At 39.5% G+C, this 18768-nt stretch overlaps 1 protein-coding gene across 7 annotated transcripts in view; it reads right to left on the bottom strand.

Moving 5' to 3' along the window:
* The window catches only part of LOC140477463 (ATP-binding cassette sub-family C member 9-like), a 154399-nt gene that overhangs the window by 86289 nt on the left and 49342 nt on the right, over positions 1–18768 (bottom strand). For all 7 annotated transcript variants that reach the window (XR_011960740.1, XM_072571401.1, XM_072571399.1 and 4 more), the window contains exons 10-12: positions 11030–11138; positions 6547–6587; positions 2316–2426 (exon numbers count right to left, since the gene is read on the bottom strand). Coding sequence is in view for 6 of the 7 variants with exons in the window: in XM_072571401.1 (XP_072427502.1) it covers positions 2316–2426; positions 6547–6587; positions 11030–11138 (261 nt within the window). In the remaining variant the exon portion in view is untranslated. The remainder of the gene's footprint in view (positions 1–2315; positions 2427–6546; positions 6588–11029; positions 11139–18768) is intronic.

The raw sequence follows: 18768 nt of genomic DNA on the forward strand, positions 1-18768 counted from the left end.
ACCTAGGATTCACTGTTCTTCAAATGAACGTTATCTTGCATCGGTTTCCTTTTCCTCCCCACTTATCACAGTATGTTATTTCTATTCAACTAACCTATGTCATCGTGAATGCCTCAACTGAACCTGCCTCCATCACATTTCCAGGCAGTATATTCAATATTCTAACTGTTTGCTGAATGAAAGTTTTTATTTTCTCATACCATTGTTGCTTTATTTTTGCACATACTTTAAATCTATGTGCCCTCACTTTTGTTCTCTTTAGGAGCACAAAGAGTTTCTCCCTATCAACTCCATCCAGCCCACTCATGCTTTTGAAAACCGGAATCAAAACTCTTCTCAGCTCTCTTCTCTCCAAGGAGAACCATTCAATTTCTTCAATTTATCCTTATAACTGAAATTTGCCAGTCCTGGAACTACTCAGAAATTGCTTCTGCACTGTCTCCAATGCAATTTTCTTATGTGGTGGCCAGAGAGGTCTAACAAATGTGTTATTCAAGTTCAACATCACCTCCTTGTTCTTGTATTCTGTGTCCCTATTAATAAAGCAGCAGACACTTCAAGTTTAGTTACCTGCTCTCTTTGCTTGTGCTGCCACTTTCAATAATCTGTGCATATATGCATATGGATTCCTTGTGAATTGTAACTCCAATTTTATTGTTTCTCAATGCTCAAGTGCATCACCTCACACTTCCTGGCATTGAACTTCATCTGCCCACCTATCCTCCCACTCCACCAATCTGTCCATGTGCTTTAAGAGTTCCATTCTGACCTCATGATTTCTAACTTTTTCCAGGTTTAATGTTATCTGCAAACTTTGAAATTGTCCCCTGCACACCAAGATCCAGATCATAAATATATCAGATTAAAGCAAGGATCCCAATACTGAACCCTGAGGATCTCCACTCTAAGCCTTTCTCCAACTCAAAAAATTCCATTAGCTATTATGCTCTGTTTCTTATTACTGTCAATTTTATACACATACCTTTACTGTCCTGTTTATACCATGACCTATAACTTTCCTCATGTCAGCTGTGTGGCAGCACATTGAGCACCTTCTACAAGTCCACATACATATTAATAGACTCACTCTTACCAAAGCATTCTGTTAGCTCTTCGAAAATCTCCAGCAAGGTAGATAAACGTGATTTGTCCTTTAGAAATCCATGCTGACCCTTCCTAGTCAATCTACCTTTTCCATGTAACTACTAATTCCACCTCAAATTATTGTTTCCAGAATATTTTCACTACTGTCACAAAATTGACTTTTGAAGAGAAAGAAGATGGTGCATCCTTTCCTGATATGTGTAAGCTTGCAAATCTGATATCGATTCTTGTAAACTTAATTCACCCTTTCTTCTCATTCATTGCACAGTTATATTTACAATCTTTTAACACAATTGGTTAAAGAGATAAAGGATGCAATTTTCCTGAAGTGGAGGTGGCATGAATGGTGATAATAAGGTGACTCTGCCCTGAAGAGGTACTCACCCTCTCCTTACCATCTCATGAATTAAGTTATGGCCAAGTAGGTCCATGTGCAAATCTCTTGACCCACCACCAATTAAGCCCATTAAGTAGTCAACTATTAGTTAATTAATAGCTTCAGCTGACCGCCTCCTTCCTAGTGGGTGAGTAAGTTGGCTAGTTTCCCAAAGGGAAGCATTAAATGCTTCCCTTTCCCACAAATGTCTCTTCACTGCTGAGTATTTACAGAATATTCTGCTTTTATTTCAAATTACGAGCATCCACATTATCTGACTTTTGTCTCAAAAAAAAGAGTAGAGTGACCTCCAAGAACATGGCAGATTTTCACCAAAATAATGAAGGAACTTGTAGGATTAAATTAGGATAAGTCTCAAAAACCTGGCTTGTGTTAAATAGAGTTTGAATGTTTGAGGAGTGATTTAATTAAGGTGTTTAAATAAAAGTATTTGTAATACAGGTATAGAAAAACCATTTCCTTTGGGCATTCAGAGCAAGGGAACAGAATCTTCGAATCAGAGGTATGCTGCTTAGAAGTGAATGCACTCAAAACATATTGGGAATCTATAACTTACTGTCCAAAAAGCTGAAGACATTTAATATATTCAAATTTTCAAAACTGGAAATAGATACATCTTTCTTACACATTGATAAAGGGATGCACAATTATCTGGCTTAGTTTCAGATATGTTCCTAACAAGCAAAGTTCTCTAAAATAGTAATAATATTTGGCAATGAAAAACACAATTCCTTTTTAGCTACTTTCTAAAGCATGTGACTCAAACCTTTTAAGTGTATTCAATACTGAATAAAATGATCAGCATGCAACTTACCACTGGGAGCAAGTGAAGTGGAGCATTAAATTTATCAAAAAGTGCCAATGCAGTAAAAGCCTTGTTGGCAGTCAGTGGTGATCCACTCACACTAGAATAAATACTGAAAGTCTAAATATAAAAAGAAAAATAATATTAAAAACAATTAAACAGTCTCCAACATTCTTTGCCTCACAGATTAGACCATTGAGGTTGTCAATTCAATTTGTAATTATTTGCTACACAAATCACTTCAAATGTAATGTTTCTATTCTTCAAATGTGTACACATCCTAATCTGCAAAAGAATTAAAACTTAAAATTGTAAATATTAAAAACCAATCCAATTTGCAAAAACTAATTGCTTTTGGCGACATTAAAATACAGCTCATCTAAGTCTTTTATTTCACAAAGCATTAAGACGTAAATCTTTATGCACACTCCGTGGATATGTTTAAATAATACCTGGTAAAGTAGGACTATAATCAAACAGAGTCACAGATGTACACAGCACAGAAACAGACCCTTCTATCCAACTCATCCATGCAGACCAGATATTCCAAACTAATCTAGAGCCATTTGCCAGCACTTGGCCCATATCCCTCCAAACCCTTCCTATTCATAGATTCATCCAGATGCCTTTCAATTGTTGCAATTGTACCAGCCTCCACCAATTTCTCTGGCAGCTCATTCCATACACGCAGCACTCTGTGTGAAAAAATTGCCCCTTAGGTCTCTTTTATATCTTTGCCATCTCACCCTAAACTATGCCCTCTAGTTCTGGAGTCCTCCACCCCAGGGAAAAGACTTGGGTTATTTATCCTATTCATGCCCCTCAATTTTATAAACCTCTATGGGGTCACTTCTCAGCCTCAGATGCTCCAGGGAAAAACAGCCCCATCCTGTTCAGCCTCTCCCTGTAGCTCAAATCCTCCAACCCTGGCAACATCCTTGTAAATCTTTCCTGAACACTTTCAAGTTTTACAACATCCTTCCAATAGGAAGGAGACCAGAATTGCAGGCAATCTTCCAAAAGTGGCCTAACCAACGTCCTATATAGCAGCAACATGACCTCCTAACACCTATACTTAATGTTCTGACCAGTAAAGGAAAACATACCAATTCACTATCCTATCAAACTGTGACTCTACTTTCAAGGACCTATGAACCTGCACTCCAAGGTCTCTGTTCAGCAACACTCCCTAAGACCTTACCATTAAGGTGTATATGTCCTGCTAAGATGTGCTTTCCCAAGATGCAGTACCTTGCATTTATCTAAATTAAACTCCATCTGCCGCTTCTCAGCCCATTGGCCCATCAAGATCCCATTGTAATCTGAGGTAACCTTCTTTGCTATCCATTACATCTCCAATGTTGGTGTCATTTGCAAACTTACTAACTTATACCTCCTATGTTCACATCCAAATCATTTATATAAATGGTGAAAAGTAGTTAACCCAGCACCGATTCTTGTGGCACTCCACTGGTCACAAGTCTTTAATCTGAAAAACAACCTCCCACCACCATCCTCTGTCTGTCTTCTATCTTCAAGCGAGTTCTGTGTCCAAATGGCAAGTTCTCCATGTATTCGATGAGATCTAACCTTGCTAACCAGTCGCCCATGGGGAACCTTGTCGAATGCCTTACTGACATCTATATAGATCACGTTCACCACTCTGCCCTCATCAATCCTCTTTGTTACTTCTTGAAAAGACACAATCAAGTTCTTGAGACATGATTTCCCACACACAAAGCCATCCCTAATCAGTCCTTGCCTTTCCAAATACTTGTAAATCCTGTCCCTCAGAATTTCCTCCAACAACTTGCCCACCACCGAAGTCAGGCTCACCAGTTTATAGTTCCCTGGCTTGCCCTTACCACCCTTCTTAAAATTGTGGTAACATGTTCACCCACCTCCAGTCTTGCAGCACCTCACCACAACTATCGATAATACATACATCTCAGCAAGGGGCCCAACAATCACTTCCCTAGCTTTCCACAGAGTTCTAGGGTACACCTGATCAGGTCCTGGGGATTTATCCACCTTGATGTGTTTCAAAGCATCCAACACTTCCTCCTCTGTAATATGAACATATTTCAGGATGTCACCATCCATTTCCCTATATTCTATATCTTCCATGTCCTTCTCCACAGTAAGCATTGATGCAAACTACTCATTTAGCATCTCCCCCATCTCCTTCAACTTAAAATTTAAATTATACGCATTTGAAGCAAACAATGGCTGTAGTCAAAATAATATTTTGATTATTTTTCCAATATATCTACTTAACAACTGAATGCCAACTGGCATGAAAAGAAGATTGGCACTGCACTAGTACTCTAATTACACAGAAGAGGCACACAACAATTAAAGAACTTTATAGCTATGACTGCAATTTTTGTGGATATGTCACAATTAATTTATACCCTTCACAAAACCAGCACTATGGCTCATGATCAAACTGAGAGATTACAGCCAGAAGAGCAACACAAAGAATTTTTCTAATTCCAGACTTAAATTGGAAATCAAGCGTACATCTAACTCAGACTTTCAGATTATTATTCATGGATTTAAAGTCCTTATCACTAAGAGATTTGTACTGTACATTTCTAATTAGTAGAATCTGTTGCTGCTCATCAGTCAGTAGGGAAAGAATTTTTTAATCTAATTTGTAAATTGACATCAAATCTACATTTACTTGTGTATTTTTTGTAAATATTATATAGAAGTCAAAGAATATAAGCATGCATATAGAGTCATAGAGCCCATAGAGTCATACAGCATGGAAACAGACCCATCTGTTCAATAAATCAGTAAATATCCACCAAATTAGTCTAACCATCTAAGAAAGAAAAACTAACATTTATAATACTTCAAATAGAGCTCTTTATCAGAATTCAGTTCACAATTCAATTCTGGTGATAACTAAACTATTACTCAACTTTTCTGTTTCGGATGCTGAATGTTTCTACAACCATTTTATTTTAAGAAAGTGTCAGACTAGAAATGTAGGTGATATTGTATGATACCCTAATATGGTTAGATATCCCAAATTAATTAATTTATGAAATAATTCTTCAAAGCTTGCTACTGAGCTGTACACAGAGTCAGATGTACAGCACGGAAACAGACCCTTCGGTCGAACCTGTCCATGCCATCCAGATGTCCAAACCCAATGTAGTCCTACCTGCCAGCACCCCAACCATATCCCTCCAAACCCTTCCTATTCATATACCCATCCAAATGTTGCAATTGTACCAGCCTCCACCAGTTCCTCTGGCAGCCCATTCCACACACACACTACCCTTAGGTCACTTTTATATCTTTTCCCTCTCACCCTAAACCGATGCCCTCTAGTTCTGATCTCCCCCACCTGGAGGAAAGACTGTCTATTTACCCTATCAATGCCCCTCGTGATTTTATAAAACTCTATAACATCACTCCTCAGCCTCCAACACTCCAGGGAAAACGGACCTAGCCTTTTCAACCTCTCCCTATAGCTCAAGTCATCCAACTCTGGCAACATCCTTGTAAATCTTTTCTGAACCCTTTCAAGTTTCACAACATCCTTCTGATAGGAAGGAGACCAGAATTGCACGCAATTTTCAAAAGTGACCTAACCAATATCCTGTACAGTCGCAACATGACCTCCCAACTCCTATACTCAATACTCTGACAAATAAAGGAAAGTATATCAAAGGCCTCCTTTACTATCCTATCTACCTGCGACTCTACTTTCAAGGTGCTATGAATCTGCACTCCAAGGTCTCTTTGTTCAGCAACACTCCCAAGGACCTTACCTTTAAGGTGTATAAGTCCTGCTAAGATTTGCTTTCCCAAAATGCAGCACCTCACATTTATCTAAATTAAACTCTATCTGCCACTTCGCATCATTGGCCCATCTGATCAAGATCCCATTGTAATCGGAGGTAACCTTCTTTACTATCCACTACACCTCCAATTTTGTTGTCATCTGCAAACTTACTAACCAAACCTCTTATGCTCATATCCAGATCATTTATGTAAATAACTTGACATAGTTAGACTGGCAATTCAACAATATTCTCAAAGAGTGGAAAAGGTGATCCAAGGATATGTGATGCAAAATTAGTCTCATCCTAAACACTACACAACAGTGCCTGTGCACATCTATACATTGTCCAATATACGAGTATACTTCTGTTGATATATTAATCTCCATTACTATAGCCACAATTAAATATAAAATGATGAATTAAATGGGTTTACCTACCACCATTGTTGCAAAAATGGGTGTCACCTGGGTGAGAAACACTGCAAAGATAGTTTTAAAAAACATGAAACATTCAATTCAATTAAATATTTAGAACTGCTGACAAATAATTTTATAAATACAAAAAGTTATAAAGCAAAAAGGCTTTACGTTTCTAATAGTGAGGGCCATAAACAGCTTCCATCAATATTCGTTTATTTCAACTTTTGTAGCTATTTGCAAAACTCTAGCAGCTATAAAATAAGTCATTGTGATAGTTTACTTCAAAGTCTTAGAATGAAATTCTTTGTATACCTAAAAAGTTACATTTTGTCTACATGAAAATTTATTTTCAGAAAATTACTAAATCATATTTTCAAAAAACAGATTAATCTGTGTCAAGAAATGTGTTATCATCCACCTCACCCTTCCTAAGAGAGTCCCCAGTTGTTGGTCTTTTAAATCAGGCCTGACAGTTTATATTCACTTATTGGCTCTGTTAGTTCTGAAATAGAGCCCCATAGCAATTTTATTGCTGCTAACTGCCACGTCCCAAATATTCCTTGATTTAATGATTTAGAAATCTACACAAAACACTCAAAATAACATTGCACGCAGCTTTTAGCACCGTAACCTGCAGTACACAATACCCTGTATTTCACCACAGAAAAGACAACTAAAAAAGACTTGCATTTTATTTGCAGTTTTATGATTTCTGGATACTCTAATGCATTGCACAACTCTTACTTTGAAATGTGGTTAGTGTTATGTTATAGGAAGTGTAGCAACTGATTGACACAGTGCAAGTTCCCATGCCTTTATTTCTTTTAATGGCATGATTGAGGGATACATGCTCGCTAGGAATGAAGACCATGCTGAAGCACACAATACATTTATTTCAAAACCATTAAAAATTTAAGCTTATGAGTAAATGGAAAATCCAAGCAAAAGCAAAATTACTTCCTGCATTTGCAGGGTCATGTTAAATATTATGGTGGTTTAATTTTTATTCAAGGTAAAAATAATACAGGGAGTGCCCTTCAACAAGAAAAACTCTCTCTAACAAGCTCTAGATTTTCAAGTTGGTGACAATTTGCATTTGCTTGTTCTCATGGGTATCTTTATTCCTGGTTGGTTTATAATGTCAGCTACATGCTTAATTTGCTATCTAACCTTACCACGGAAACCTAGCCATTCTTTTATTATTGATTCTATTCTACATTTATGAATATTCAAATATTATTTTCTTACTGCACAGACTACCTGGAAAATAGTTAAAACCTATTCAACTTTATTCTACATGTAACCTTGCATTGGGTAAAGACAAACGTGGTTAGGCCTCCCAACCTAAATCAACAATTTTGCCATTACAGTGATGTTTGAGTAAATCCTATTGCCACAGCTGCTGTACAGACTCAAAGCTTACCACACACAAGGTCATTATCTCTTCAAGTATGCACTGGATCTTTGCCAAAGCAAACTGATTCCATTCATCTTATATTTGCACCATATTCAGTCTTGTCTACTATTCAAAGAATTATCCAATGTTCCTTCAAAAGAATCAATGCTCTCTAGTTCTCAAATTTCCTACATTGAAGCAATGCTCAAAAACATTTAGTGTAAAAAATATTTTACTAACCGCTCTTCTCACTCTCGATTATATTTTCAATTGAAACTCCCTTGATATGAATTCTAAAACACAATGGAACAGTCTTCCCCTGTTCAGTGTATCAAAACTCTATGAAATATACTCAGCCTGCTACAGTATGATGGAAACAGCCGGCATAGCTCAAGGTTCCAGTCAAGCATTATCCTGGTGAACTGAGAGCTCTAATGGGTAGTCCAAAGCTACACACAATACTCTTTGATCTAATCTGATCTGACCTTCTAACCTATAATATGCTCATTGAGTTCTGCCTGAGGATAAATCCTAATTCAAGTGTCTCACATGCAATTCTTGAGCCACTTATTAGAGAAAGGAATGCTATGATTCCAGCTGATGGCAACATTAAACTGGTCAGATCCCAGAATAGAGCGCTCATAGATTGTATCTTTAATTTTTTCAGCTACTTAGCTTGGTGGTTAGTCACTGAAGTATATTCACACAAGGCTGCAGATGTTCTTTGAAACATAACTTTGTTACACAAAAGAAGAGATTAAACGAGCAAAGACGTAACTGTATATAACAGTTAGAAAATCCTGAGATGAAATTTTAGAGATCTGAATGATGCTGGCTACAATGAGAAATCTGGGAGAATCACAGTAGAGGTGCAGCAAGACCTATCAGAAGAGACTAGCTGTATTTTCCAACAGTGGCCGGACATAGAGGAAATTCTAGATAGACTTCTCCCTGCTGCTGAACAAGGCAGATTGTTTCTTATTGGTAGCCTAATTAACTGCAGGTCCTGCCTGATTAATATGTAGCCTCCTAAACTATCATCTCCTGCGATGAAACCAGACACAAAGTTCTCCACACAAAAGTCTGAGCAGGAGTTGGGAACTCTAGCTGTCTGCTTGCTCCTCCAGAATCCTGCATCTCAGGATACACTCCGTGGGCAGTGACAGCATGCATTACACATCCAAGGACCTTGGCATCAGCCACTTGACAACCTCTCCACATTATGGTACATCCATAATCCACTTACAAGTACACTCCATCTGCACTGTGTGGCAGTTCAGTAATCATCAGTGCAATGCTACTGCAATGACATTTTATGTGCCTGGACAGCTGAGGGATTGAACTAGGCTGCATTTCTGGCCTGTTTGCTCGCTCTCCATTTCTGCTCATTTACTTTGAGCCTCCCCAGATGCTCACAGCATCTTTCCCTTTGCCTGCACTTTGCCCTCCCAGCCAGAACTACAAGGCTCACAGTATTTCTATTGTGCTTTGCCATTTAGTAAAGACAAAGCCAGAAAGCTTGTCATGGATGTCATCAGTACGCAGTCAAGGCAAGGGAAACACTTTTCATGCAGGGGGTCCTGGTACAGCAGCCTCCAATACCAGTTCAGGGGCTTTACTATGGTCAGTCAGCCACGTGGTGAGATCAGGGTCGGGATCTGCTTCAAAGGAGGAGGAGCCATATGCTGGGCAGCCCGTTAGCTGTCTTACCTCATTCTGCCTTATTGTGGGCTGTTTTCTCCTAAAATAAAATGAAAGCAGCTGGCATGGCTGTTAGCGCTGGTACAGTCAGGGAAGAAATTATTCTGAATCAGTTATTCTGAGCAAATGAGTAGGTAGCACAGAGGCATGCAGGGTTAGTGGTGTTGGGACAGGAGTGAGAGAGAGCATACGAAGGAAGATGTCGCATGCAATAATGGTACACTGTGACCCTTGGTGGGAGATGGGTGCAGTAGCAGAGAGCATAGCATGAGAAAACGCACTTGGCTTCACAGAGAGAAACCTTCCACGAAACGCAATGAAATTATATTAGCGAGAAAATGTAATATTCAGTCCCTTAACACCTCAAAAACTTTTATTCAAACTCTTCTGGCTTGCAACTTCCATGGCTAGAAAGCACTTCTGAAGTGACTGGGTGCCCTCAGCTGAACTGGAAAAGTATTTGGTTCTTCAGCCAGGAAAACACAGTTCTCTTCTGAAATTTTGGCATAGAATTTATGTGCTAGAGGTTGAACTAGCTGCACTATAACTCAACAGGGAGGGGGAAAGCTACAGGATTGTTTGTTTTAGGAGGCAGTCACACAGCTTAGGATAGGATCTTCTAATTTGATGAATGATCAAGGGATGAGAACGTAATTGTGTGGTTAGCAGGGGGACACAGAGGGCAAGAGTGTCAGCCTCTGCAATTGTCCATTTGGTTGGAGGTTCTCAGCCTGTTGGATGGGAGCAGGTAAGCACAGTGGATGTGCAAACTAACTAGGGCACCATGGTACATGAAGCCATTCAAGTGGGGGAAGCAACAAAGAATGTAGTAGCAGTAGGTGACAGTAAAGTCTTCATAGTCCAGGAGAAGCATTGGCCTATTCTCTCAATAGAGACAGATGACAGGTGGTGGCTTAACCTGAGGGTCACCATGACTCAGATGAGAAGCAAGGTTGAGAAAGTGAGATCTTTATGGCTATCTGTAGCTGACAGTATAGTGAGCTTCTCTGTAGGGCAGAGGGAGAGTCGAGCTGTCTGTGTTGCCCACCTGATGCCAGGGACATAATCTGAGGGCTGGAAAAGAAATTGTGGTGAGATAGGGAAGATCACTATATTCCAGTATAATCTTCCTACCATTAAACTTCATGCTTTGGGACCAAGAATTATCCCCAAACAATGAGCATCAATTAGCGCAGACCTGAACATTAAATTTGGGTGTTATGGTGTCTTCAATTCAGAACACAACTAAAACTTTGATAAGTGGAAATCATTGGGCAAGAAAAAAAAGACTCATTCATCTGGAAAACAGAATTACACAACATTTACAGACAGTTCATTCTTAAACTGCAGAGGTTGCAAAAGATATATCAAAGATTTGCATAAATGGTCATGAGTAATACTCACATGTTGCAATGACATAAACAGCTCCTTTCAGTAAATACTTCAGCTCTTTCTCTCTTGCCATTTCAACAGCCTTGACAAATATGCCTTCCCAACTGTAAAGCTTCAAAAGCTGGAAGACAAAAGAAATGAAAGGGTAAATAAGAATTCTTACAGAAATTATTTTTGTAATTCTGTCTAACCTAAAAATTGACACAGCAACCCAAAACAAGAGAGAACACACACAAAAATGAAACAGATTTGAGTGGTAGCAGGCAGCTCATGGGACAGAATAATTACTTAAAGCCTCCACTGATTTAATGGTAAATCATTATCATACATATCAACGAACAAACCCAAGTCATGATCCTAGTAATTTAGGAAAGGGAAGAGTTACGTGCTACACCATTTGGCTTGATCAATTTTCTTCCAAAATTAAAGTTTACAATGCAACAAGAGTGGGACTCCTTACAAATAATGCATGCGAAAAAAAAATTGAGTTGCATCTCCAAATAATAATGATGGAGCTGACATTTATATAAAGCCTTTCACAATTTAAAGATGTCCCAAAATGCTTTTACAGCCTATGTAGAATTGTTATAATGTAACAAATAATATTTGCAAAACAAGGTCTTGACAAAGAGCAAAAAAACTATTGACATAAAAAAACTAAAATGGTCTTAAGGTAATGAACATGTAATAATGTGGGAGAAGTCCCCTTACTCTTTTAACAGTACCACAGATACTGACTGGGCCATGACTGAACTTCACATCCAAAACAAAACACCTCTAATAGTGAAATTCTCTCTCAGTACTGCACTGAAGTGTCAGCCTCGATTATAAGCTCATGATTTTCTGACTTGGGGCAAAAACGTTAACATTGCCAGGACAGCATCTTAAACAGGAGCACAGAAACACTGTTTAGCACAGGAGCAAGTTAAGCATTTGTTGTAAGAGTGATGCATTGTGTAGAAAGAGAGAGAAAAATATTCAAACATACTAACCACCTGACTGCACAAAGCTATTTTACTAGACAAGTCATCAGACAGACAATGTGCAGCTCAAAGACCTCAATAACTAAACAACAACCTTTCATAGGGCCCTTGTGGTGGACTGGTAGTGTACCTATTTCTGAGCCTGGGTTCAAGTCCCACGTGCTCAACTCTGGAGAAGTTGATTAAAAACCTATCTGTACAAAAACATACCCAGAGAACATGTAAATTAGAAAAGTCAATCAAGGAATAAAAGAGAAGCATGAGAAGCGATTTTATCCCAGATTTTCCCCAAACAATCGAATAGAAAGCACCAAAAGACATGACCCACTATCACTAGTTTCTATATATACAGACAAAGAAAAACACCACTTTGACTGGGACAACACACACATCCTAGGACAGGCGAAACAAAGACACGCAAGAGAATTCTTAGAGGAATGGCATTCTAACCAGAAATCAATCAATAAAAACATCGATTCAGACCCTATCTACCTTCCCTTAAAATAAAACTGGAAATGACATCAACCACCTTAAGAAACCAAGACCTATAAATAGAGAAGTGGGACATACCACCAGCACTTCACCAAAGACTCTCACTGATGTTACTTAATACGGTGATGAAATGTCTGAAAACAAACCTTCAAACTCAGTGAGCTAACTTACATACTTATCATCTGAACTACAAATCTTCTCAAAAAAATTTGCTAATAGAAAGCACTCTCTTTTTTCACCTCCACAGGAATAACAAACCTAAAATTGTAAAGACTAAATCACTGGTTTCTCACTGCTAGCATTCAACTCAACACAGGCCTCAACACAAAACTGAATGCAGTTTTTCCCTGTGCACCCTGTACCGTCACATTTTGCCAGAAAACTGTATAACAATTCAAGTCCTATTACTCCCGAAGTTGTCACAAACATGAAAATTTGATTAACCACCGAAATTGCCCAATTCTACATAACCAATGTTACATTGAAGCCATATAGCTGGCTGGAGCTATTACACACTAATGTCCACTTCCTGAAGTTGCTGCTACATGCCCATCTGAGGTGTCCGCACAACGATAGAAAGAACTATAGCAAATGCAGTACCTGTTTATTGTGAGTTAAACACATACACACACTGGTGTATATAACTTTCAGAGGTGGTCACAGACTACACATACATGATCCCCAGAGGGAACAGGCTGCCTTCTGTGTAATCTAATTATGGAGGCCCTGGTGTCTAGAACTTGGAATGTGCAAATTAAACCAGGTTAAGAGCAACTCATGTCATTTTCTTGGGATAACCAGGGTAGGCCTTTGGAGATCTAAGGTACACATGTGGATATGGTTTCAGGACAACTTGGTATTGAGGTGGGGGATGCAAGGAGGATTCAGGTGACCTTTTCATTCATTATAGGTGGATATGATTGTGCACAAATATCGCATAAATGCCTTTTTTCCCCTGATTTCATTCACGGAACGTGGAAGTTGCTAGCTTGACCAGAATTTATGTCCTATCTGTATATGCCCATTGCCCTGACTGACTTAGCAATTCCGGTCAACAAGTCTAAAAATGTGTATCTTTGAGAGCGCTTTTCTCAATACAGCATATTCTAAAATGTGTTTTTTTTCAATGTGCTGGAGTACAAGCTGTTCCAGTACAGCTACAACATTGACATCTGCCGACTATGTGGAAAATTGCCCAGGTATGTTTTGCAATCAAAAAACAGGACAAGTCCTACCTGGTCAATAACTGTTCCATCAGTAATGGAAGATGTCACCAACAGTGCTATCAAGCAGCAGTTACTTTGCAATAACCTGTTCACTGAAGTTCAGTTTGGAATCTGCGAGGATCAATTAGCTCCTGCACAGGGTAAAACATTTAGGACTGAGCGAAGAAGAAATTTCTTCACTCAGAAAATGGTGGGTTTGTGGAATGCTCTGTCACAGAAAGCAGCTGAGGCTAAAACATTGAATGTTTTCAAGGAGACAGGTGCAGTTCTTATGGCGCAAGGGATGAAAGGGTATGGTGAGGAAGTGGGAACAGAACACAGAATTGGATAACAAGCCACGATTATACTGAATGGCGGAGCAGAGTTTAGATTAGAGTGGTGCTGGAAAGGCACAGCAGGTCAGGCAGCATCGTGGAGCAGGAAAATCAACGTTTCGGGCAAAAGCCCTTCATCAGGAATAGTGTTCGCGCTGGTCCTTACTGTGGCGGAGGCTGGCGGAGCTGGCTTGAAGGGCAAAATAGTCAGCTGCATTATTTTCCAGGTTTTCTAAATGTTTGTTGACATAAGTAATTAAGCACTTAAGGGAAATGTTCGTTTGCATAAGGAATTAGTTAAAACAATTTTAATGTATTAAATATCAATATGGTGGTGCCTTTTTGAATAGTGACAGCAATGCACTATTGACCGTCTTGAGCAATGCACATGCTGGATAATATGCCATGATGAAGGAGGAGCAAACTGAGATGGATGGGAAGTACAAGCTGGTACAGTTGACACGGGTGCAATAAAGGGCTATGGAGCAACTGTGACCAAGTGGTGATAAGAGACCATAAGACAGATATGTGGGTTTGAAGGTTTAAGGATATAGGCCACAAGAGGTATTAGGGCCTTTGGAGCTTGATAGATGGGCATCAGGCTCCACAAGGGATGAAGGGCCAAAAAAGGTGCATACAGGGCATAGGTTGGCCTGCATGTGGCACGGAGAGTAAGGGGAGAGAAGGTAAGAGGAGGAGGAATATTTACTTTGTTTAAAAGTCAAAAATATAAATTTAAACAGGACTGGAACACCAAAGCAGACATTGGCAACTGACAGCCTCTTAGGCTTCTCCTAGGACTCCTGATTTGATTCACAATCCAGTTCACACTACACCCTCCTACCCCAAATTTATAGTTCATAGTTCTAGGATTTCTCCTGACTGCAAACTAAAGCTGGGGCTCTGTTTATTTTACACATTAGCAAATCTTGGAAGTGTAATTGAAAATTTAATGCAAGCCAAATATGCAATCCTCCTAATTCTTTACAATTGAAAGATTTATATGGCTTTGAAAGGAAACAGATAGGCAATGTTCAAACAAGAAGCTATTATTCCAAAAGATAACTTTACTGAAGCTCTTAATAAGCATAAGATTCTAGAACATGTTGATTTCTATTACACAGATCCTGTAATTGTCAGAATATTATAATCAGATGTGATTCAACCCAAGGAAGAAGGACTGATATACTATGCACAATAATTCAGAGTTTGAATTTCAAGAATTTCCCTAAAAGGGCAAAAACACAATAAACCACAATGCATTAATTCAACGAATCCCAAAAAGTGACTTTCAATATCGCTGACTACGCATTGTGAAGTAGTTGTAGAAAATGAACAATTATCTAGTATTGGGACTTTTAGACAATACATGACTTGTTCGGCACATTTGTGACAGATGTAGACAAAATAAATCACAAGACAATTTGGCATTTTTAATCACATTCTGTTAGTTTGAATACAGTTCAACAGCAGTGTAATCTTTTGAATGTGATTTACACTTTCATCATAAATTTGACGTGGGGATACAAATGCAAAACTAAATACAAACTTCAGAGCACTGCAGGTTAAAATGCTTATAAACCACATTGTTTAAGCAACCTGTGTTTCACAACTGAGAATTGAAAGCATTCACCACATAGAATATATGAAATTTACAATCCTTAAAGTTATATCATAAAAATATTAATTTTTCAAAAGCTTGAAATACACTATAATGATTTAAACAGGAGAAATAACCAACCGGGCTCTTGCTCCAACTGAATATCATTGCTTAAAAATCTGTGCATGCAATTAAGAACATCACTTGTTACATTGACATGAAGACTGGCTATTTGCAGCTTTGTGGTTACTTTCTGTGGATTCCATCTTCGAAAACAGCCTTTCACAAAAGATAGATGTTAAAGGAAACAGAATATGTTTTACTATATTCAACAGCCCATGACAAATGCACAAATTCAATATTTGCAGAGAGATTTATGGCACATAATACACAAACGTGAGGCTCATAAAATTATTACATTTATCCAAACTGAAATTATCTTGCAACTTCACTGTTGGCAGATTAGATACTTCAATATGTGGAAGCACTGCTGTACCCTTTTGCTGTTTAGGTCCAAGTGTTCCATTGCCATCCACACAATTCCTAATGCGAAAATGTAGTTCTCGAACAGGAAAGCTATCTCATAGCAATGAAGAAACTTCTATAGAGAAGCTTGAGAATTATTTTCCAAAAGCATCAAGAAAGTGGAGGTTCTTTTTTTAAAAAACAGTCAAGAAATGTTTAAATTTTAGAAAAATAATAATGTAAATAGCGATAGATTACTTCCAGTGAAAACTGTGACACATTTAAGGCGGTCAAACAAAAATCAAGAGAGGTTGGAAAAAATTATTCATGTGAAGTGTGGGTAGAATTTGACCTTTTGTGGAGGATACTGTTACAAAATGAAGCTCATACATTATTTTAATGATGATTACATAACTGCTGTTTAATGTAAAAGTAAACCGTTAAGAGGTGAAAACAGTTGACTGATGGAAAAACACACTGATTTGATGAATTAAAAACAGCAAATATTTTGAATGAATATTAGAATCTAGAAAACAGCAAAATCAATTTAATGTGTTAAAAAATACATAAGTGACAGTGCAACAAAGTCAAATTCAGATCGTACTGCACATGAAATGAAAGGAGCTAGAACAAAAACAAGTTGGATGAAACTTATATATGGGCAGACTTGTTTCAGACAGAAGAAAAAAATAGGCAACAGGCATGCAATATGTATTATTGAAGCAGCTTTCGATGAATTTAGATCAGAGCTAGGAAGTGTGCTGACCTATACTTAAAAGAGCCTCTATTTTCTTCAGTGTAATCTCCCTTTAAGGCCAAAGTGAGCTGATGAGTATTCTGAAAATGTTATTTGGTTTCCTGATTATGACATCATTAGATTAAGAAGCATGCGAGGTTCTTTCTGGATAAAATGGTTTTCTGTTTGGCAGTCTTTAGACAGAGCTTGCTATTAAAACTGGTCCCCAAGATTACAGCAGAGACAGTATACTGTGTATTATGCAGTGAGAATGAGCAGAGATGAAGACAGAACAGAAAAAGAGTCATACAGCACAGAAACAGACTCTGCAGTCCTACTAGCCCATGCCAAACATAGTCCCAAACTAAACTAGTTCCACCTACCTCCTCCTAGCCCATATCCCTCAAAACCTTTCCTATTCATGTATCTATTCAAATATCTTTCAAACATTGTGACTGTGCCCACATTCACCACTTGCTCAGGAAGTTCATTCCACACAAGAACCACCCTGTGTACAATGTTTGCCTCTTTTGTCTTTTTAAAATCTCTCTCCTTTCACCTTAAAAATGTGCCCCATAGTCTTGAAATCCCCCATCTTAGGGGGAAAATAATCAACCATAAACTCTGTCTATACCTCTCATGATTTTATAAACTTATATCAGATTTCCTCTCAATCCCCTAAGCTCCTGTGAACAATCCCAGCCTTTCTTTATAATTCAAAGCTTCCATTCCCGGCAACATCCTGGTAAATCTCTTCTGAACCCGCTCTATCCTTCCTATATCTGAGCTAACAGAACTGGATACAAGATTGGACAAACCCTTTGTTTCTGCTTCAGAAGGAAATCCCTGGGGATTCCACAGTATTGGTTAGGAAGCCCCAGGATATTGTCCCAGCAACAGTGAAGGGATGACAATATTAGGACATGGAGGAAAGCTTGCAGTTGGTGGTGTTGCCTTGTCTTTCCAGGTGGTAGAGGCCATGAGTTTGGAAGGTGATATTTAAGGATGCTTGGTGAGTTACTGCAGTGCATTTTGTCAATTCCTTGGTGAGCAAGGGATAAAAAGGTTATCGGGGTAAGCAGAAAAGCAGTTTTGAGATTACAATCTAATCATTGTGAATGAAGAATGAACAGCTTTTCACCAATTAACCAACAAGGTCAATGAAGAATTTTGCAGCAGTGTTGTATATATTAAATGATTTGTTTACAAAACCACAAGATTTAAGAGCTGAAGTTGGTCATTCTGCCGACTGAGCTTAAAAACTTATTGCTGTAAAAGCGTGAGAGAGAGAGAGCGGGGGAGCAGAGAGAGGGCAGGGGAGAGCGCGAGAGAGCGGGCAGGGGAGAGCGCGAGAGAGCGGGCAGGGGAGAGCGCGAGAGAGCCAGCAGGGGAGAGCGCGAGAGAGCCAGCAGGGGAGAGCGCGAGAGAGCCAGCAGGGGAGAGCGCGAGAGAGCCAGCAGGGGAGAGCGCGAGAGAGCCAGCAGGGGAGAGCGCGAGAGAGCCAGCAGGGGAGAGCGCGAGAGAGCCAGCAGGGGAGAGCGCGAGAGAGCCAGCAGGGGAGTGCGCGAGAGAGCCAGCAGGGGAGTGCGCGAGAGAGCCAGCAGGGGAGTGCGCGAGAGAGCCAGCATGGGAGAGCGCGAGAGAGCCAGCAGGGGAGAGCGCGAGAGAGCGAGCAGGGGAGAGCGCGAGAGAGCGAGCAGGGGAGAGCGCGAGAGAGCCAGCAGGGGAGTGCGCGAGAGAGCCAGCAGGGGAGTGCGCGAGAGAGCCAGCAGGGGAGTGCACGAGAGAGCCAGCATGGGAGAGCGCGAGAGAGCGAGCAGGGGAGAGCACGAGAGAGCCAGCAGGGGAGAGCGCGAGAGAGCCAGCAGGGGAGAGCGCGAGAGAGCCAGCAGGGGAGAGCGCGAGAGAGCCAGCAGGGGAGAGCGCGAGAGAGCC

The sequence above is a fragment of the Chiloscyllium punctatum genome, chromosome 5, assembly GCF_047496795.1.
Source record: "Chiloscyllium punctatum isolate Juve2018m chromosome 5, sChiPun1.3, whole genome shotgun sequence".
NCBI classification, from domain to species: domain Eukaryota; kingdom Metazoa; phylum Chordata; class Chondrichthyes; order Orectolobiformes; family Hemiscylliidae; genus Chiloscyllium; species Chiloscyllium punctatum.